At 33.9% G+C, this 23,907-nt stretch overlaps 1 protein-coding gene across 2 annotated transcripts in view; it reads right to left on the minus strand.

Moving 5' to 3' along the window:
- sbm (L-type amino acid transporter sobremesa) overlaps positions 1-23,907 on the minus strand; it is a 142,363-nt gene that overhangs the window by 17,627 nt on the left and 100,829 nt on the right. For both annotated transcript variants that reach the window (XM_074182483.1, XM_074182485.1), the window contains exons 4-6: positions 12,099-12,341; positions 10,910-11,035; positions 2,595-2,739 (exon numbers count right to left, since the gene is read on the minus strand). In XM_074182483.1, coding sequence (XP_074038584.1) covers positions 2,595-2,739; positions 10,910-11,035; positions 12,099-12,341 — 514 coding nt within the window. The remainder of the gene's footprint in view (positions 1-2,594; positions 2,740-10,909; positions 11,036-12,098; positions 12,342-23,907) is intronic.

A 23,907-nucleotide genomic window follows, 5' to 3' on the forward strand; every position in this document is an offset into this window, starting at 1 on the left:
AAAGGCAGAGGTATTCACATAAAAACACAAGTAAATCAAGACTCCCTAAATATTCCAAAAAAAGTTCACAAAATACCATTCTTCAACTGACCCGGAACATTCACATCTTCCGTTAAACCAATAAACCATGTGCTAAAATGGACCACAAAATATACTCTGATAACATTAAACCATTACGACATCAAACCATAGCGACAAAGCCTTTGAAATCAAAGGAAATATAAAGGAGTAGACGCGAAGACATGGTGGTGTTAACACACCGGCAGTTTTCGTTTCATAGTTGGCAGATTGAGACCTTAGCTAGGAACACTTTTTTTCCGGATGAGAAAAATTTGTTATTTTCCTTTTTGGATTGTTGACCAGCATTTTTTTCAAATGAATTTTTTGCTGCCATGAGTGGCAGGCATTTTCAGGAGTACAAAGACAGGTTTTTCCTCTCTTTGATAGTTACTTTCGACTGTTTTTCAGCCAATCATGAAAAATAACCATGGAACCTGATCGTGAGAACTATCATTCACAATAGACTTCGAAGTTTTGGAGTTGAGATACTTGTCTTATTGCCCCATCAGTACCGTTCTGGATAACAATACAAGATAAAGCACTCAATTCATTCATAACATTACAACTGTATGTCACGGAACAGTTGATTTACTAATGTTACTGTGACAATACGTGAAGACATTCATACTCTTATTTAATCAAATCCCAGCCATAGGAATCTTCTTTGAATTGAAAAGGGATATAATTTAATGAGAGATTTGTTTGTGGAAAGGAAGGTTTTTGGCTTTCTACTTCGCCTACTCTATATAAAATATGTGCGAACCTTACGAAAAAATGCAGAAAGCAATCAAGTTCAAAATATTTTTTTACAATTATGTGTAGATCATGCATAGTAGTTACCTTCAGATAGAAACTGGAAAAAAAGCTGTCCCGAAACAACTGCTCACAGTGAATTATACGAAAATCACTTTTTCCTTTTCAGTTGGTACTCCAAACATTCTTTATGGAATGAGTCAGATATTATTCGTACGAATGTAGCATGTTGAATTGAAAAGGGTATATTTTTAGAATAGTTTACTTTTTGATAAGGAATTTTTTTGACTTTTAGGTTTCTTCTTCCTCAAAAACTAATCTCTCCTAAGAGAAGAGGAAATGTTTTTGGTTTTCTTGGTTTCTCCCCCAAAAACTAATATCACCAAAAAATATACCCCTTTATATTCAAATTCTATTGAATAATTTAGGACCGATTATTCCATATAAAAGTGATTCAATTAGCAATTTTTGAAAGGTTTTTTCGAGACTTCTGCAACAACAAAACAGAACCGGAACCTGGCTGATTTGAGTCAATCTCATATGAGGATGCTCCATGTCCAATTTTTTTGATAAATGCCAAAATGTTTAGTTTATATTTTTACATATTTGTATTAACCGTTAATATAATTTATCGCCATCATGATTTATAACTCCACGAGTGACTTCAGGTCACAACTTTCTACCAGGAAATACGAGTTTGTCCACATACGAAGGTGGTCTGCAAAGTTTCCGACCTACCAAAGATACAAGACATTTTTCGGATTTTTTTTAATTTTCAACATAGTCTCCTATGCGATGCTGCAATCCGTCCAAATTATACTCGGCGTTTTCTCTGCAAAAAAATTGTTCGCGAAAGTGATTGCTTCTTCATTTCTGTTTAAAACATATGTTTAAAATCTGTTTTTCCGTTAACCCGTTGTCGCACCTCTACGAACGACAATCTTCAGAAGTCGAAACTTGTGCGAGCTAAGGACTAACGAGGTCTTATCTTTTAACGTGCGATTCCTAACACGGGTTGGACTATAGCAGGTGAAAATCGATCGTTCAGATAAGGAAGCAAAAAAAATCGCTTGGGGCTAGATCTGGTGAGTGAGGCAGATGGTCAAGCAGATTGAAACGTAATTTGTGACTTTCTACATGGTTCGACGGTGCGTTATCTTGGTGAAACAGGATCTTCTTTTTCTGCAAATGTGGGTGTTTTTTCGTAAGTTCTGCCTTCAGCTGGTCGAGTGATGATGCGTAGTATACTCCTGTATGTTTTTTTAAAGATAATTCATTATAATTACTCCATGACTATCCCAAAAAACAGTCGCCATCACTTTCAAAGCTGAAAAAACAGTTTTTTGGAGCCGGTTACTCCTTTGCAGTGCACTGTTTGGACTACTTTGATTTCGGGCGTATAATGGTATATCCAAGTTTCATCTACAGTAATTAATCAGCGCCAAAACTGGGATTTAGTGCACCTAAACTGCGCCAACAGAGGGTTGGAACCAACTCATCTTTGATTTGCATATGCGTATTGCCTTTCAAAAACGAATATTTAATGACAGCTCCATACACGATTTTATCCATTTTCATAAAAACACTCTCATCAACTCACTCAAATGACTGTTACATAACTGCGCGTCCAAAATGGCTGAAACTATGGTGAGTAACTATCAACAGATTAACAAAAAAATTTACCAGCTTTTATTTCCGAGTGTTGCTATCTTCATGTTGAGGTCGGAAACTTTTCAAACAACCCTCGTACAGTGGAAAACAATTCAAACGAAAACAATTACCTTGATGGGTTTTTTATTTCTTCTGTAACGTAATTTAAGTTGTTCCAGCCGTCGTAAGCCCATAGTCCAGTATAGAATGCTGTTGCTATATTCCCCAGAGAATACTGCGTATTCTTGAATGGTTCCATCAAATGTTGGGTATTTCCTGGAATATTATACATTATTATTTTCATTTTACGAGGCACTGAAAATGCAAGAGAGCTGTGTGATTGTTGGAAAAATATTAAGTATTGGTATAAAAGTTACTCCTATTCAGCGAATACTGTCATCGATTACGAATAATATTAATAATATGTATTCATCATTTGGCATAACACAGTGAGTAATATAATGGATAAAATAAAGTATGAATAAATCAGGCCAGACCCACGAAGTGAAGAATTTCACTTGTTTGTGAGCGAGAGAAATAATACAAAAAAAAAACAAAATACAAATAAAAATAAAATACAAGTAACAATACAAATATAAGTATACATATTAGCAATATAAGTGTGTATAATAGTGAAATATATATATATATATATATATATATATTTCACCAAGTGTTGCCTCATCAGATCGGCAACACTTGGACAACACGAACGGAGTTCCTTGATTTCGAAGAGGAGATGCAAAATATTTGTTAGAGAAAAACGAAAATATTTTTTGTACCTGCTCTGTACCACCACTCATCTAAGAGGATCATGATTTGGCGCCCAACGTGGTACAAAAAATAATGTAGAGTAGTGATGAACATTGCTGAATTAATCCATAAAAAACATTCAAAGGGTATATATGAGTATGTATGGATACAGAACAGTAATAGGTCTGAAGTAAAAATCGAAAGTATTGCTTTTTGCATAATTATTTGCGTAGTGCCTGCATAAAAGCTGTAGTTGAAATTAACGGACAATTCAAACCATTTGAATTGAAAAATAGTAGAAATACACGAATGGACCACAAACAAATATGATTGGTCCTTAGAATGTTTCACACTAGGATTTTATTCAACTTGAGTTGAGTAAGAGTTTGAAACTATATGCGGAAAATATGTTTTCATTCAGAGCCAGAATGTCAAAAACAAACCCTATTAGCAATTGAACCTTTTCCTATTTAGATAGATTGCTGATATCGATTCCAGTATATCAATAGAAAGGGAAAGCCATTGCAATACTAATGGTGAAATATGAAGCATTTTTTTTGTCGTTTCAATATAGGCGATAATAAAAATATATAAGAGCTTGAAATCTTTTCCAGAAATCTGGTACAATTTTTTTGGCTCTGGAAGGAAAACATTTCGTCAGATATTTCTATTGGGTGAGGAATTATCATAGACTACTGAAGCACTCAGGTTTAATATTTTCTCAGTGTCAAATTTTTTCTGAATCTCAGTAGCGACTTTTTCAATTGTTATATAATCTTAGCAAGGACCTACTCTTGAGATGGAAGGGAACAATTGGTCATTCAGATACTAACCAATTTGCAAACAAAAAACGATTCTATTGGAACATAACTTGCGAACCTCATTTCTCCAATTCTAATAAACTTCATTTTCTTGGAATTGATTCAATATTACCCGAAACCGGTAACAAAATATACATATATATATGTTTATACTTTATACGTACATTGCATATTAGACTAAAATTAATTTGTATATATTTTGCCGCAAAAATCGAGGAGCTACCTCGACAAATGGCCTTGTAAAATCTGTACATAGTAAAGAATGTCTAATGAAAAATGCAAAGGTGTCTCAGTCTAGTATTTTTTTGTGAAATCGACATCTTCGTGAATGGTGATATTAACTTTACTGAAATTTTTACATTTTATTTTTTCTCTCAAAATATATATTTTCTAAACCACCTGAAATGTTAAACATAAAAGGGAAATATGTCTAATGAATGTTCTATAATTTAAACCATTTCGTTTAGAGCTAACAGCTATTGCAAAATTCCAATGATTTCTTTGTTTTGTTTGTCGAAGAACTTCATCAGTAGTCCAAAACGAGAATTTCATAGGCTCCCAAATGTGTCAGTTATTAGTGAAATAAAACACGAATTGCTATCAATTGAACATATTCGATCATGTAAATATATATGTTGTTCTTTCCTGGCTCTATTTGAATGAGTCAGTTTACAGCGAAATCATTATAATTATACAAAATACTAAGAAGATAATGTAAAACCCAATGTGGTTATCTCTTCCTATAGTGTTTGTGTATTTGTGGGTATTACATCAATCTATCTAACTCGAAATTTAGATGTATATATGGTACGATTTTCGAGAAATTCCTATGAACAAGCTTTCCTATCCTAAGACTTTCTTGAAACGAAGTAAAATAAATCGGAATAGAATTTGTATAGATTAGTTCACGCAGGTTCCCATACCACAAAATACTGACTGGTGCTCTATGATCTAATGATAACAAAACATTACTGTTGCTGTAAAATAAATGAATCGGAATATGAAGGAAGAACAAACCATATTTTTACAAACAACCGACGTGTTTCTTTCATGCATAATATCATGTAAATATTTTATTATTAAACCCACTTAGCAATTCCTCACATGTCCCATTTTACATATTTCAATGAGTTGACGTGGAAGAACCCAATTTGTGTAAAAATATTTAATCGGTCGAAAAATTGTATGTACCTTTTCTGTATATTCGTATACAAATATGGTCCCTCAATAACTAAAACCTTCAAGAATTCAATTGAATCGTGGTTAACTGAAAACATCAAAGAATTAGAGAATTTGATAGATAGAGCCTGGTTGGTTTTTAGGAATATCAATTAAGTGATCATGACTACCATACGCAGTTACGAAATCATATCAATTCAATTTTTAAGTTGGAACAGAACACAAACAATGAGTAATTCCAACAGACCCTAACAAACAATATATCATTACTATGCAGAGATGAAAATCTTCTGAAATATTTTCTGAAATTGTTCTGAAATTGTTCAACAACTATAGAATACAAATTTACCGCTATTATTGACGTAAGACTGATTACCCATTTGAGAAGCATAAAAACCAATGCTACAGAAGTAGATGGTGAATTTCACTAATTTGGACTTCCTTTGTCTAAAGGAAAAAATAAAGAACAAAGAAATACAATGAAAGTAAAATAAAAAGTTAAGAGATTCCAAGCCACGTTAGTTCACGACGTTTCGATTGTTAGTGTCTACAGTCGTCTTCGGGTGGTGACTGGACTGATTCCTCCGAGAGATGACTATGTATGGTTCGAGTACTTTCACTTTCACTTATTCCCGCTTTCCATTTTTTCCGCTTCACTGGTTCAGTGGGAGTTGACGGGAGTTGGCCATTTTTCGCTTGATGATGGGTTTACATATGTTGCGTATCTCTACGCTAGCTTGGCTGAATACATTGTTGGACAGCATGTATGCGGCTTCCTTGAATTTTCTCCTAAACCAATGTTCCTCTCTGTGTATGATCTCAGCTTGGGACCACTCGATGTTGTGTTGATGGGTCCAAACATGGTCTGCTATTCCTGATTTGCTGGTTTCCCCGCGCTGAGTGTGTTTCTTGTGCTCGGCCATGTGAACATTCAATGGTCTCTTAGTTTCACCAATATAGTATTTTCCGCACTCACAGGGTATCCGGTAAATGCAATTCTTGGAATCGCAGTCCGCGTTTGGTGGCCTGGTTTTCTTGAGGCTGCTACGGATACTGTTACCGGATCTGAAACAGGTCCTGATGTTGTACTTGGAACCAATTCTTCTTACCATCAACGATAATCCTCTGATGTAAGGAAGTGCAAGCATTGGTTGTAACGGCATCTCTTCCTTGCGAGGCTCCTGCTGTCTTTTAGCCAAAGTCTTTTCTACCATCGCTTTGGAGTAGCCATTCCGTTGAAGATCATTTTTGATGATGTCTAGTTCCTTCTCGAGACCTTCCTTCGTATTACAGAGCCATTTGACAAGCTGAGTCCAATGGACAGGCTGTAAACTTTGTATAAACGATAAAGAACGCTTTGTTTGAAGTTTTAAACCAAGGAAATTGAAAATATTTTAATTCAGCTTCAAATATTTTTCTTTTTTCCTATAGAAAAACGCCTTATTGCACAACAAGTGGATGTCCAACACAGTTCAAGCTGGATAAAAATTCTAGATCTGTTTTGGATTTTGTACATAAAAATAGATAATGATGTAAAAAATAGGGTAGATAGGAAACAGAAAAATCAAAAACATAATTATAGAGGGGGAAGAAATAGTTAGTGAAATGGAAAGAATAATTAATGGAAGGAATAGTTAATGAAACCCTGACTGTAAGGGATTATAGGAATCAAAATAAACCTAGCTAGATTAAGAATATTATAAAAAAGAAAATTGGTTCAAAAACATATTTTTTTCATATACCTACTTTAGATAAAACTTGGCGCAAGCATGTGAATCAAATTATTGATTACAATTTCTCTATATAAAGTAGTGTTCAGACAGACTTTTGTGAAAGTGAAAGAATGAAGTGCAACTGATATATTTGAAAATGCTGAAGGTAGAGAAGACATAAAGACGATTTAGTTCTAAGGCGGAGTGAAGGCAATGTAAATGAAAATGTTTATATAGTAAGTAGTATAGCAATTATTGGGTATACAAGTATACAATAATTGTGTATAGAAGAATTGAATTTTTCCAAAGGGAGAAAGAGTTCAGTATATTCACCGAAGTTCTGGAAAAATGTGACAACACCGCATGTATTAACACAGTAGAATGCAGTTAACTAAACTGTTGTATTAATAAGTAGGGGAGTGTATGTTGAGTAAAGACGTTTGAATTCGCAATGAACCACTCAATGAATGTTAGTTTTTTTACTCAACTTCCCATTTCCAGACACCACAATAATGTTATTGATTTTCACCAAGAAACGGGTCAGTGTATTCAGAATTATCCAGTGATTGATCTTATTCATTTTAGTTGAATTGTAGTCCTAGCTCTAGTTAAGTTTTATCGTTGTAAACCATGCCCTTAAGAAAATAACGCAGGCCACCACTGGTAACCATGAACTAATTGTGACGTAGCTGAGAGCGCGCCCAGTCCGACCGTCGTTTCGCGAATGTTCGATGTTCGCTGCCGTTCTAGATATGGCGAGAATAATGCTACCGGATTCCATGGAATTCCGATGAATTTTCTACCGCCTTCGATTGCCAAATATAAAAGCGATTCATTCGTCTATCGGGACAGTCAAGTTACGCGGACAGTGCGGTGCAAAGCGATGTTATAGAGCGATAGACATTTGAATAATAGTTGAGTTTCAGATGAAGTGTTTTGTTATACTAATAGTGAAAAAAAAGCTTGATTATTCAAGTCCCCCACGAATATCTCCTCTTAAATTTCAAATCTGGCAACAAAAAGTTCGAATCTCTATTCGAAACTTGTTTTTGCAACGAACCGTCGTTTATTTCTTCGTTTATCATTTATATTCGTAGATTTTTCTGGATTCTAGTTCTTGTTGGTTATTTGCAGTGGAAGTTAAGAGGAAGGCAGGAAGTGAATTTCATTTAGCTAATGAATGCAATAAAATTTGAAAATAATTATCAGAATAATCCTCAGAGAAATTGCTAACGATCATATTTGTGATGCACTTTTTGGAACCTTTGGTGTAGTAATGAATATTACTGGAGTTTTTCTCCAACACCAAAGAGGAAGATCAAACTGATCTTCCTCTTGAAGATGATCACTTGGTGATATTTTAAACAACATATTTAAACAACTTGTCGAGGTGTTAAAATAATGGTTTGGTGTTGGGAAAAAATATTCTACGATCATATTGTAGTGCAACATCCTATATTCAATGAAAGTATATTTCAATTGTGGTGAAAATTATCATCAAGTTACATAATTTATGTTTTTATATCAGTGATGTTATTAAATATTCTAAGAATATCGACATAAAAAAAAGTTTATTCTCTGAATCACCATGATAATATGTGTCACATATTGATCATGTCAACCAAGTTTATTTTCTTAGAAACAGTAATGATCATTTAAAACACGACAGTGATGAAAAGATTACGTTCTCATAATTTCCACTGCAGTTATCAGTCCTGCATACAGTAAAAAAAATAAATATGTATAATAATTTTAAATAATTCAGAGTCGATGTTAGATTGTGATTGTTATACAATTTAGTGGTGGATTATTTTCAGTTTGATAGCATTCGTAAAATTAAGCATGTGGCAACCTTTTTAGAATCAGTAGTAACATATTTATTTGATCTTCTTTTATTCAAGTGTAGGACTTCATTCATAAAATCACATATCCACGATCTTGTAGTGTTTTCTAAAAACAATTCAGATGCCGACTAAATCTAAATTATTATAATTTAAAACCAAAAAACCTTCTGATTTATAATTTGCCAGTTCTGATTCATAATGTTTACTGTCGGAGATTTATTTCACCATAAATCAGAAATGGAGTGGTATTTCGTGTGAGCTGATTTTTTGTACTTTGAAGCGGTAGCTTCAGTTATCGAGACTGTGATTAAGCTACAATGCAGCTGATTAAAGTAACCTAAAGTAATCTCTGAGCTACAATGCAGCTGATTAAAGTAACCTTTTCATTTCTGGGTTTAATATCTTATCACCACAAATGTTTTCTCATGATAATTTCATCGTGAATTTTTATAAATTAAATTTCATTAAAATGAACGCGAGTGACGATTTTAAAAAGAATAAAGAGGTTTTCGATAAAGAGTTCGAAGCGATTAATGGGATATACGATCCGGTATGTACCTATGTAATTACGATGATTCTTCTGCAAGTTCTGGTTTAAATATTACATCATAAAATGGTGAAATGGAGTATGATGTGTTTGCTGAATAGTTCTCGAATCGGCGTCGTAGAACTTGAAAAATCTGTCGTACCTGTACCTGTACCTTTTTCAGCGAATTATTATGAATATACGATTACCAAATAAAGGTGCAATTTTTTTTTCGCAAGTTTGACGAAATTCAAGTGAAAGATCATGTTTTCATGGGCCCGAAACCATTGTTGAGTCAAAACAAATTTTTTGATATACTATGTACCTACCTTTTTTCGGCGAACACCACAATGCGTACTTGCTAGCTTAAAGTAGGGCCCTTTTAGAGCTATATATCAAGGGCTCTATTTCTGATACCCTAATGTCAGGCTACTACTATCAATGACACATACTGTACTTCGATGACCTTGTTATCCAACACCAGACAGCTCTGTTTCGCACCGCCAAGGTTTCATCAGTGGTGCTAGGCTGAACCACTGAACTGTCCTGCATACTTCTCTGAACTATCTATAACTCCATCGATTGTCAAACTATAAGCTTTGCTAAAATAACCTAGATGTGGGATTTTAAACTATATATAAATATGAGAACGCTTGAGAGAGCGTCTTAAAGCGAAACACGTGTTGCAGTTTTGTACACTGCCCAGTGGATTTTCATCAAGTATCGGCTGATTTCATGGCACGTATTTAAAAAAAAATATGATTTCTAAGTAGTCCTGGTATCTGTCTTAAAATAATGTAGTGTGGTAATTTGTGTTTCGGGGGATGTTATGAGATGTAGTAAAATTACGATTTCAATGTTTTCATTACAAGTCAAACAAAAGGAATGAGATCAGGTATAGTAGTAGTTCCAACCAATGCGAATGCTAGTGGGGTGTGGTAGCTGTGGATTTAGAACTGTACACGCGTAAAAAGCTTTTCTACTTCTATCCATCAAGGGTAAGTAAATCATCCCATTCTGCCCTCTACCTCTGTCAGTTCTGCCTTTACTACAAAAGGCAAAAACAGTGAAAAATGAATGAAAATATCACTTTTTCAATTTGAATTTATTTATTCATTTATTCCTTTTTCAGATAGCACAGGTGTTTGAGATCCCAATTTCACCTTTTATCACAAAATCTGTTAGTCTTAATCTCTGCTTCGACTTATCGTTGGCAAGTACTTCTACAGCAGTTACAATTTTTACTCTCAAACCTCTTGGTGAAGAGAGAACAGAACTAATGATTGGAGCTGAGGGGCTTGCCAAACAATTCGAAACATTATCGATGGCTTCGCTTGTAGTGTGGTACAACATTTGGCATAAACTTAACTAATAAGATAATTCAGAGGATTTGCAAAAACAGAAGAATTTCTTGAAAAAATCAAGACGTAATGAAGATTTCAGTAGATGTTGGACCAATAGCAGTTGAATGGTGAATTTCTGTCATCTATGCACCAATCTGTTTTCTTGGTTCAATGTTAATGATGATGGCGACTCAGCTACATATGCCCTACATTCTAACGTTGGAATAAAGCTAAGCTGATTTTTTGTGTCACCAAAACTAAGACTCACCTTCAAACATCTTATAGGCACCTCCGAGTACCACGATGAGTACTGCTACAAGTTTGGCAGCTGTAAAGACATTCTGTACGCTGGTTGCAAGACTGACGCTGTAGCAGTTGATATATAGAATCACGACTGAAAATGAAATGAAAAATATACAGTGTTCAAGAAGAATAATACAGGTTACATACTAGCCATTGTGAGGTTGAATGGAGATAGCTGAAATGGTACTGCACCGATATATCTTAGCGTTTCCCTATCCAAATTACTTCCTTTTAGAAGTAATACTAATACAGAATTCAGAAATCATTCTCACTTTTCATGACTGATAAGAGTATAAGTATCATATGTCTGATTTGATCTCATTGTAAAACGGACAAATACGAGATGTATTATTTATAGATGAAAATGAAATTGGTCTGCTGAAGAGAGATACATACGAGTACTTATTGAGAAAATAATCCTCTCCAAACGTTCCTAGACTGTATGATTTCGTGAATACATTTCTGATGTTGTTAGAGTGTTAATACGTGGGGTGCTTCTCCCCTATTTGGTACTTTGGTCACGAGATGGAACTGTTACTAGTTAACAAATCTTCCTCGCGGAGGAAAGTTTCGTATGTGCAGTCGAGCAAGGTTGAAGTCAGTCGAGTGCTAGCCAAACTGCTGTTGGGATCAGACCGCTCCTGCACCGATGAGGGGTAATTTCCCGAAATCGGTCTGTAAGTATATCCTCAGCGAGAAAACTTGCTTAAATATCTGTAGGATATAATTCAATGTCTATACTGGTATTAGCCATGTAATTAGTTGTTTTCTGGCAAGCGAATGTCAGATTATAAAGTGTGGGAACTTTGGTAGAGGTGAATGTTTCAAAGTATCATTTCGTAATATTTCATTTTTACAGAAGAAATACTACCGGTTTTTTTAGATAAGTACTTTTGATTCTGATGAAAGTCAGAACAATGCCTATTTGTTTTCATAAAAATTTGTTTGGATCTGAGGCTTGTATGTCACGCTCTAAAAGAGTGAATATCAATAATTGCTCAGTGCATTAACTGGAACTAGAAATCGTACGTTAAAAGGTAATTCTTTGGTAATTCTAATCTAGTTTCCGACTCTTGAAACTGAGGTTGTGTATATGCTGTAAATTACATTCATTTGACAAATTTACGACCCCAGGAGGGGCAGAAGATTCTTACCTATTGCTAGTAGGGCCACCATTTTGACAACAATTTCCGGAGGTTCACATTCTGTAACAAACGCTTCGACGGCATATTTCCCGAAACTTAGGCAGATGATAGCCATCTGTGATGGTTTCAGCACCAGAGTACTAGCCCAGGAAAACAAAAATGCCGGTGGAGCTCCAAAAGCGTCCATGAAGTAAGCGTATTCCGCTCCTGAAGAGGTGTTCATCGTACCTAGTTCTGCATAGGCTAGGGCACCTGAAAAAAGATATAGAAGGTTGAAGACTATATTTGAGATAATTCACTATTCATACGAATAAGTTATTTTTAAATTGAAGGGGTTATATTTTTTAGGAGTGATTAATTTTTGGGAAAGAAAGTTTTTGGCTTTCTACTACTCCATCTTGATACAAACCGATTGTCCGGAATAAATAACCCCTTCATTTCAAATAAGATTCCTCTTGGCTGGGATTAAATCAAATAGGTGAATGAATGTCATTACGATGCCATCGATGACATAAGCAGATCACGCTTATTCCGTGACATTAAAAAATCGTAATTCATGAATGAAGTGTGTGTATTTTCTATAATGTTATCCAATTTGGTACTGAAGAGCCTTGGGGCAAGTGTCTTAAGGCAAAACATCGGTGTATACCAGTGAGGATGGCAGTGTTCTATATAAGTGCAATTTGTTACCATTCATTTAAAGTAGAACTCATGTGAATGATATCTGATTTTTATTCCACAACGAATGTTTGAAAAACAAACTGAGTAGAGAAAAGTATCTCCTGTATAATTCAGTGTTCATATAGAAGTATTTGTTTCGAAAGAATTTTTTCTTTCGTATAATTCAATGTTTATATGAAAGTAGCTGTTTCAGGAGGACTTTCTTTCAGTTTGTGTCTGAAAGTTACTTCTTCGCATGATCTACACATCCATGTATAGAGTTACCTCCTTCCTTTCTTTGGAAGACTCCCTCATCCTTCTTTTTTTGTATCAAGATGGAGTAGTAGAAAGCCAAAAACTTTCTTTCCCAGTTATTTTTAGTATAAGACAATAATTATTGGGGTCTGGAGAGAATCCAATTTTTTTCTGAAGTTTTTCATTCATCTGAGCGTTTACGTCAGGACAGTTATGAAAGCACTTTTAATCCTCTGTTGGCAGGTATTACATATTTACGAAAATAAAGGTGATAAAAAATAATATAATCTAAAAGTATAATTAACAGAAACCAGGTCAGCCTGTTGAATTGGATTTGAGAATCCTTCAGAAACCAGTACACTCATTTGTATCTCTCTAACTATTAATACAAAAATAGAATTGAAAGATGGGTTAGGAACCAACGGATAATTATTTTAGATAACTGTTACCATTTTTCAAATTTCAGCAAAGAGAAGTAGGTTTGAAAATATTTCGAGGGGAGTAATGAAACTTCCCGAGAAACTATTGTCTATGAATTGAGACTATATTATTCCGCAATTCATTTTTCAAATACTTTACGTTATCTTAGTTTCAGTACGAATTTTGAGATTGATTGCCAAACATTTAATTTTCTTGTAAATAGGTATAACATACTTTTACTATAGTCTGGGCTATAAGCTTAGATTCGTAAGATTCGTAAAATTCGTAGATTTAGTAAAATTAAGTGGTTAGGCTCATTTGATCCGAAATATTGTCTAGATCATTGTGAAAAAAAAGTAAATTAGTTCATAAAAAATTCTAAAAGTTATAAACAATTACAGACCCTAAAAAGCAGTGTTCGGTTTTGTTGTTTATAGTTCGTGAACTATAAATATTTTCGAATTTTGAAAAAAAGATCCTTGAAGAGGAGGAAATTTACTAAAAAAAAGTTTCGACTCCGGAAACGGTATCTCCATTATTTATAATTTTTATTATTATTTATGATTTTTAACGCTGAAAATAGCCGTCCGCGCGCTATTTTTAGGTTGCGCGCACGGCCTCTAAGCGAGTACGTAACTTGAAAATATTTTTTTAAGGTACTTAAAGTGAATAGAAAAATTTTAAAAAATTATGATATAATCTAGACACCATAGAGAACTGATTTCCATTGGAATTTTCCATTGAAGTTAATTTTTCAATAATCTCGACAATTGTTGATTAACTAAATTTTCTAAAACTTCTTTTATCGTTTAAAGTAAAATAAATATTTAATTAATTACCGTAAAACTGTTTCGTTTCGTGGAGCTTCTTAGATACATACAAAAGAAGATTGCATGATGAAAGTTCTGAAAATTTTATTACTTTGTTTATAATAATTTTTTTAAGTGAACAAAAAACAAAAAACACAAAAATGTTGTAAATTTTTTTTTCTTCATTTATCATTATTTTATCGTTTTTATCTCAATAAAAGACATAACTCTTTTATAAACAGATGGACTATTTCAATATCAAAAAAAAATACAACTTCATAGAGAACTGTCAATTACGATTAAAAAAAATCCCCAATAATATTATTTAATTGTTTATAATCGTTTTTATCATATGTATACTGTTTAAATTATTATTTAAGACATTTTTTCCTTTCTAAAATCATAATTAACAGTTCTCTACAAAATAACAGAAAACTTTATCAACAATGTAATTGTTTATTCACTTAACAATTTGTTATAAACAAATTCTCAACGTATCGTTATATTTTTTTGGAATTTATAAAAATTACAAAAACAACCACGAGCACAAAAATACCGAAAACATTTTTTTTTCCATTGCCAAACTGTTTGTCGTATTTCTAATAGTTTAAAAGTTATATAAGCATTAAAGTCATCAAATGGATCAGCTGCTGCAACTTTTATATATTTTTATACTCGTGGTTGTTTCTGTGAGTTTTATAACTTTCAAGAAAAAAATGAAGTTGAGAATTTGTTTATAACAAATTGTTAAGTTGATAAACAATGAAATTGTTAATAAAATTTATTTATTTTTTTGTAGAGAACTGTAAATTGTGATTTTAGAAAAGAAAAAAATGCCCTAAATAATAATTTAAACAATATATACAGTGTGACCCATTTAAAATGGAACCACCCCTGTAGAATGTGCATTTTTCAATCAATCTCAATTTTTTTTTATTGAAATATTAAGCATGAAAAACTGTATCTTGACACTAACTTTCACAATTTTAGTTTCATTTCCAAGGCACTCTATGGTTTTTTTTGTTTGTCAAAAACGGCAAAAGTTTATTAGGCAATTTTTGTTTTCAAATTTGACTACACCACTGGATTCGTAGTCATTATAAATCAAAACTGTCAAATTTTCATTAAAAAATATTTGTTAACAACGAAGTTACAACAACTTCAATTTTGGAAACAAAGTATTTGTTTGTAATTTTTATTCAGATTATAGACATATTTGAGATCTGACAACACTGTCATCACCAAGTAGAACACCAGTGAATTTGTACAGTGAAAATCCGAAGTCAACAGCTCAATGCGTTCTACAGTTATAACTCCTGAAAATATGGTAATGTGAGAGATTTGTGGTGCAAGCGTTTTGTAATAAAAATCTGACTACGCCACTGGATTTGTGGATAATATTCCCTTAAAATCATTCATTTGAGTGTAGGTTACAAGAAGTGAAAATTAAAATAAAAATTGAATAATTGAATAACAGAAAATTAAAAGTTCATTTTCAAGTTACGCAGTAGTAGACCAAGTTCAGAATCTCATGTCATGGGATCTCCCAATTGCGCTTTTACCAAATCTTGATAGAATCTTGAAGTATTAATGGTCATACTTGTAAGCTTTTTGGAAGTTTCCCAATAATAAATAATAGTACTTTTGTAACAGCGCACCTGGAAAATCACATTTTATGAGATTCTGAACTTACTCTACCTTCTTCTATAGCTGATGAAAACAAAATGTATACAAACAAGTTTCAAAGTATTTATTCAACAATTAATTGCCATTAAGAAAAAACTGATACTAAAATAAACATTGATTCAAAACTAAACATTCAAATTTTTGTGGCTTCTACCAAACCTCCATTAAGTTCAATACATTTATCGTATCTCTTCCGAATATTGTTTACACTATTTCTTATTTGTTGAACTGTAATTTCGGCACAAGCTTGTCGTATCCTTTGCATGAGTTCAGCTCGATTCGTTGGTCTTGTTCTGTATACTTTTTGTGTCAGAATACCCCACAGAAAAAAGTCTAATATTGTTAGATCAGGCGATCTAGGTGGCCATTCAATTAGGTCACTACCTCGTCCTATCCAATGATTTGGAAACTGGTTATTTAGCCACTCTTTAACAATCCTCGAATTGTGCACGGAACAGCCGTCGAGCTGAAAATATAAATTTACTTGTTCCGCAAGAGGCATTTCATCTATTTCGTCCGATAATTGGTTATTTAGAAATTCCAAAAAATTTTGCCCGTTTATGTTTCCATCAAAAACATATGGACCTATTATTCTATTTTGTACTATACCACACCAAACGTTAACTTTTTCGGAATATTGACTTTTACAATTTATGATCCAGTGCGGATTTTCCGTAGCCCAATACCGAGCATTTTGCGATGAAACTACCCCATTGGTGCTGAAAGAAGCTTCATCACTAAACATTATGCAGTTTAAAAAATTTCTTGTATTCAGGTACTCGCCTTGTGCCCACAAACAAAATTCCATACGTTTCACTTCATCACCTGCCTTTAAAGAGTGAAGAAATTCAGGTTTAAATGCTCTCATTTTGTTTTGTTTAAGACATCGTCGAATAGTCTCTCTCGGTAAGTTTAAATCCAAACTGGCGACTCGTAAACTTCTGTTTGGGTGGTTTCTAAAATAATCTAAAACAGCACCTTCGTTTAAATTTCTTCTTCGGTGATTATTTTTTAAAATATGTTTGCTGACTGCACCGGTTTCTTTAAATGTTTTGTTAATTTTACTGACGGTGCTTCTGTCAATGGGAAGTCGATTTGGATGTCTGTGATTAAATATCCTAGCTGCTTCTCTTTCACTATGATAATTGTCCCCAGAAATTCTCACAATTTCAATTCTTTCTTCTAATGATAATTGCAAAGCCATTATTAAATGCACGTAACTAACAACTAATATTTTATTTATGATTAACTGTCAAAATCACAGCCTACTGTTGATTTATTATAAAACCTTTGCATAATGAGTTCAGCTTCCTCAAATTATTGATATCTCCTCTAAAAGATTGTTTTAGCTGAGTTATGAAGAATTTACAGGGAACAATTTTTGTCCTGCTCTCTGTTTTATTATTGAATAAATGATTTCCATGCTTTAAATCAATTTGATTTTTGCGGTTATGCGGAAGAATGTACTAAGTACTGCATAACTTGAAAATGAATTTTTAATTTTCTGTTATTCTAGAATACACTTCTCGTAACCTACACTCAAATGAATGATTTTAAGGGAATATTATCCACAAATCCAGTGGCGTAGTCAGATTTTTATTACAAAACGCTTGCACCACAAATCTCTCACATTACCATATTTTCAGGAGTTATAACTGTAGAACGCATTGAGCTGTTGACTTCGGATTTTCACTGTACAAATTCACTGGTGTTCTACTTGGTGATGACAGTGTTGTCAGATCTCAAATATGTCTATAATCTGAATAAAAATTACAAACAAATACTTTGTTTCCAAAATTGAAGTTGTTGTAACTTCGTTGTTAACAAATATTTTTTAATGAAAATTTGACAGTTTTGATTTATAACGACTACGAATCCAGTGGTGTAGTCAAATTTGAAAACAAAAATTGCCTAATAAACTTTTGCCGTTTTTGACAAACAAAAAAAACCATAGAGTGCCTTGGAAATGAAACTAAAATTGTGAAAGTTAGTGTCAAGATACAGTTTGTCATGCTTAATATTTCAATAAAAAAAATTGAGATTGATTGAAAAATGCACATTCTACAGGGGTGGTTCCATTTTAAATGGGTCACACTGTATATATATATATATATATATATATATATATATATATATATATATATATATATATATATATATAAACAATTAAATGACATTATTTGGATTTCTCTTTAAATCATAATTGACAGTTCACTATGAAGTTGTAAATTTTTTTTAAATATTGAAATAATCCATTTGTTTATAAAAAATGTATTAACAAATGGAGATAAAAATGGAAGGACTCCAATTCAAACATTTATTGCGCCATTAATTTTTTGTGCATATAAATTACTTCATTTCAATTTTCATTACAATTATAGTGTTCGTTTCGAATGTTACTATTGCTAGCATTTCTTTTTCTGTTTATTAAAACACATATAATATATATTTTTGATGTAGATATGTATCAGATAATCATAAAAGGTTATCTTATTCGAAGTTCATTGTAGAAAACGCTCAGAGCAATGGAAATATGAAAAAATATGAATAGGTACCTAAAAATGAAAAAAAACTCTCTAAAAACTCTACGGTACATAGGGAGACGTGAAAGTTGCTATTGTGTTTTTATTTAACTCAGTCAACCAATTTCCAGGGCCGTAATTTGAAAGGGAATAATTCACACAATTATAGTCAAATATTACAGAAACATTCCGAAATATGAGATAAAATTTAATTCCTCAGTATGAAGTGAACGTCTACGATCCAAAAACTAAACAAAAAATACAGGTCCGTATTTAAAAATTCAAAGATGGAGGTTGCCCAAGTCAGATGACACCCTGTATAAAAGATTCATGGACATATTCTGATAGTCCACATCAAGTGCCAATAGCAAAGTGTGAACAGATTTTCAATATGCCTGCAAATAAAGAAAGATATAGGCAAAAAATAATTTGGGATTTTTTTATTTTTTCTGTATATCACCAGAATCGAAAGAGCTGTATTCGATTTTTTCATATCATTGAATAGGTCTTTAAAATACGCAACTTTGCCACAATTTAACCGACACTCTATCTCTTATCGTTTACGAGATCCCCATATACAGAAACGAATTAAAATGGCCCCATATATAGATGAATACTACTCTGATTATTCCCAGTTTTATTTCAATTTAACAGCCACCGGTAGACAGCTGTTTCAGCCTATGGGGCATTGTCAGTATCGGACAGGCGGCCTCGATTGAAGAATAATCAAGAAAAGTACTTGATGAAAATAACTGCGTAAACGCATGCGAGACATAAGTGGAACCACCTATTGGTGTGACACTCAAGTCAACTTGCCAAGTTTTTATGTCAGTGTTGGTGGTTTAAACAATCAACCGTCAACTGCGGTAGCAGAAATTTTTGAAGCTATCCTGGAATGCCATTGGAAAATCCACATGTTTCTAGAAATGATATGAAATCGAGAAAGGTTAATACAGCCAAGCTACCGGAAAATAATCCCTTGAAAATCAATATATAAATAGATAAGAACTATTATGATCATTCCCACAATGATTTCGATATGGCTGAAACAGCTGTCTACCGGTGGCTCTCAAATTGAAATCAATAAGGAAATGATCTGAATAGTACTTATTTATTTGTTCTGATTTTCATGGAATCATTTTCCGGCAGCTTGACTGCGTTTCAAAGTCTACATGAAAAAACCTATAAAAGCTCTGTATTTCAAAGATGACCACAGTAAAACATCAAATGTGCTCCATTTTTGGTAATGTAATGTTAAGCTCTATTGATATATACAGAGTGTGTTATTAAAAAAATAGTTTTCCATCAATAACTATTGATATCTCATTTGAAAAAATAAATATTTTACACTATTGAATTCTACGTAAGAAAGGGCTTTGGAAATGTTTTCATAGAAACAATGATAGATGACAATATGCGGTTTTCACCATTAAGTTTGTCACAGTCACAGACACAGCCATCAGTTTTCATCCATCTAAATTGAAAACAGAAGTTTTCCTTTGAAAGTGTCCAATTTGGCCCACTCTGTACAAGATGGCGTTTCCATATTTTCATTCCGAAGTTTCGTTTTTGAGAAACCATTACCAATTTTAACTTTTATATGGACCGGATCTGAAATGGGCAACTTTTTCCTTATTTCACTGACTTTATATCTCATACAGTTTCCATATTTCCCATGTTTGTCCCCTTGGACACATTGTATCCTATTGGCGGGGCAACATCATAGGTTCAGCTGTTAGAAGAGAAGCGACTCACTCAAGAGTGAACCTGACATCATATTTCTAAAGTTGGCAAATAGTCGGTCGGTAGCCGGTGGGTTCGACGTGGGTTCTTTGTTCACTCACTCAGTCGACCACTGTGTTGGTCGGTGGTTCAATCCCTAGACTGAGCGATCGATTTTCACTTGCTATCGTCCAACCCGTGTTAGGAATCACATGTTAAAAGCTAAGACCTCGTTAGTCCTTAGCTCGCACAAGTTTCGACTTCTGAGGGTTGTCGTCCGTAGGAGTGCGAGAGCTGGTTAACAGACAAACAGATTTTTTTTCAAACAGTCTCGTCTTCAGTTCCAATAGTTCCAGTGCAGTGCAGGAATAAATGCAAATGAACATATTTCCTCTGTATTGCCAAGTTTTTTTGATCCCGTTTTTTTACTAATATCACAAAGAAAAGGATACCGATGAAAATTAACAAAATCAAGTACATGGAACATAACTGAAGAACATAGATATTAAAAATTATTTGATACGGAAATTCATCCACATATTCGTGGACTGTTCAAAATAGATGAATGTTCAAATTTCGCAGGCTACGTACATTCGATTAGCGACTGTTTTTATATTGGCACACTCGTATCGAACATATGTTCACAGTTTCAGCTGTTTAGTTTGTTGGTGAGATGCATAAAAGATAGAAGTGTTTGCGTCTATCAAAAATTTTGCATAAAATTTTATTTAAAAATGGTCGACCATTTTGACGCGGCATATCACGATTCACGAGACGCAGCCGAACTTAGTAGCCACCCACCACAGTATACTTTGGTCATTCAAATGATTGGCATACTTTGTTAAGCCGACACAAACACGCCGCCGCTCGAGGCAAAGCTACCGCTGCATTGGCGAAAGGCGGCGTTCGGCTACTCCAAAGAATCCGTTGCAAACCATTTGGGTGAACGTATCGTTCAATTTTACTATGCCGCTACCGCCGATATCTACTTGTGAGCGCGCAGCCCCTTTGATAAAAGGGACGCCGCGCCGTTTGAGACAAAGTTATCGCTGCATTGCCGGAAGGCGGGGTTCGGCTACTCCAAAGAATCCGATGCAAGCCATTTGGTTGAACGTACCGTACAATTTTACTGCCTCTGAGATTAGACGCTATAGTTGTGAACAGGCGACTTTCGGCTCTAAATTTAAAACAACATTTCAGTTGACACGCCAAGAAGAATACTTCGACCACGCCACTGAAGATGACTGCCGCAGTTGCAGTCGAAACATTTGGAGATTTAAAATTTAAACCAAAGAAGACCACGACAAAATTCGGAAACCAACCTATTTTATTTACGAGTATGACCTATTTCAGCCTGTCTTCAAACTTTAATGTGATTTCGAACAGTTCAGACCATGTGATTGAAGATTATAAAGGCACCCTTCGTTTCGTCCAAAGACTTCTTTAATGAAAAATACTGAAAAATATGTTTGAAAACAAGCTTCCATTAAGTGCTCAAAAGAATAAAATAAATTTTGATCAGAGTCGCTTTCCGCTGTCTGTCCCTGTATGTTGGTATGTTTAGATCTTTGAAACTACGCAACGGAGTTTAATAGAGTAATTCAAGAGGAAGGTTTATATGTATATAACATGCATAATATAGAAGAGAAACACTGTTAATTTTAGAGGTTTCTAATGTGATGCGCTTACATTGCAAACGCGGGCTGAGCTTTATGAGGTAAATAAAAAATGTACTACAGTATTGTAGGTACGCCTTAAAAAGGTCTACAAAAAAGTCCGCGATGGTATTATCTCTCAGGGATAACCCACGTTAACCATTTTTATCCTTTACTTTTCTACGAAGCGATTTTAAGCAATGCAGTGTGCATTTAATTTAGATCAATATAACCTTTCACAGCATATAAATTAAATTAATATTTTCCAAGATATTACGGACTCAAAATGCAGGGACGTAGCGGTTGCGGCGATACCGGTCTGCGGGACGGCGGCGCGTGCCTATAAATAATGCTTCGAAGGCGGCGCTTCGATCTATAGCACTTTTTGATTAGTTGCGATCGCAAGGGTTTAGATGTATATTTAGTATCAGCATTGCACCCATATGGAGCCGGGGCGGCTCGCTAGTTCATTATATTATACTTGAATTCAATGTATAGTTTTTGTAGAAGCTGGTCTAGTTATATGTTCATAGAAGTAGGTAATAGTTAACTTCTCTAATCTCCCCAAAAATGTAAGTATTTATTTTGCTAGCGATTTGCGCGACAAGTTTTCAGCGAAACTATAAATTGAATACGATATGCGATGAGTAAGGACGTTTAACACATTGTATTAACCTCATGCGTTTTAATAAACACCTCTGTTTTCCAAAATATCATAACTTTATTTATTTCACTTCTGCTAATGCTTTATCAAACGATCAATTCCTGCGTCAAAAATATTGGATGTAGGTATTTTACTTATCAATTTCCGCTCATCAAACCTAGACATTTGAAACTCTCATTATAGGGGGTAACTAGATGGAAATGATAAATCACGGAGTCCGCCGTATTATATTTTCAACGGAGAATTTTAATTGATTGTACATTGCCATGAGAACCACAAACGAATGTGGAAAATTTCAGCTCAATCGCTCGGTGTTGAATGAGTCATTAAACTGTTACGTTAATAATATAAATATTTTGAAATAAAATTTGGAAATAGTCATCTCTCTCAACTTACCTACACGGTAGGTTCTGACAAATGTCTACCGGAAAACAACTACTTCCCCAGTTAATACCACGCTGGGTATTGAATCCGACATTTATGAAAGAAACCTCCATAGTTCAGTCTTGAAGATGTTTCTTATTCACCCAGCAGCCGGTGATAGGTAATACTTCGAAATCGGTGATTGATTTCATACATACGTAGGTATGTATCTTCAGAGTTGTTTTGATTTCTATCACGTTAGTCACAAAGGAAGATAGGATTCTTTGTCTTGCTCATGTCTGATAATATAGAGGGTGGTGAGTTTGGATGACAATACGTCAGCAATATTCATTCACTTTCTTTATTTTTTTTTCAGAATTCAGTAGATTCTGACTTGAAAATATATGACGAACCTAATTCTCCTAAAACAATCGACGATTCCTCATTTGCTCAATAAGATTAACCGATATAAGGAAATTCTCGCATAAATATGATGGAAAAATATTTTAAACTGCCTGCAGCTATTAGGTGTGATGAAACAGTAAACGAATTTCGTAAAACATCAAAAGTAAACTGGATTTCTAATGCCTATTAAATTCAAATGAATTTTATGCACCTCAAGCAAAACTGAATTCAAGAATTGAAATTTCTGACTATGTTACAATTGTGACTGCCAATTTAACTTTCATTTCTATGTATACTAGTTGTTGCCCGCGGCTTCGCCCGCGTAGAATTTGGTTTGTCACATTAAGTTTCATGACAGACCATTTTAAACAAACAGTTGCAATATTTTTTTACTAACCCAACACTTTCGGTTTCCATCTTCAGAACTGATGAAATCCATTTCAATCTTTGAACCCCTATTTTTTCCATGGGGATGGAAATTCTTGATTTCCTTTCTTGATCCTTATTTACGCTATACAAAGAACCTACCTGCATATTTCAAGATTCTAGGTTCAATAGCTTCGGCCGAATGTTAATGTAAGAGAGGGCAACAGCTAGTAATTTATATGTTCACTTTACAAATACAGTAACTAAAAAAATATGCCAACTGCACTGAGT

Source organism: Leptinotarsa decemlineata, unplaced genomic scaffold, assembly GCF_025532065.1.
Source record: "Leptinotarsa decemlineata unplaced genomic scaffold, Ldec_3_MD MMD2_tig00026328_RagTag_RagTag, whole genome shotgun sequence".
Taxonomy (NCBI): domain Eukaryota; kingdom Metazoa; phylum Arthropoda; class Insecta; order Coleoptera; family Chrysomelidae; genus Leptinotarsa; species Leptinotarsa decemlineata.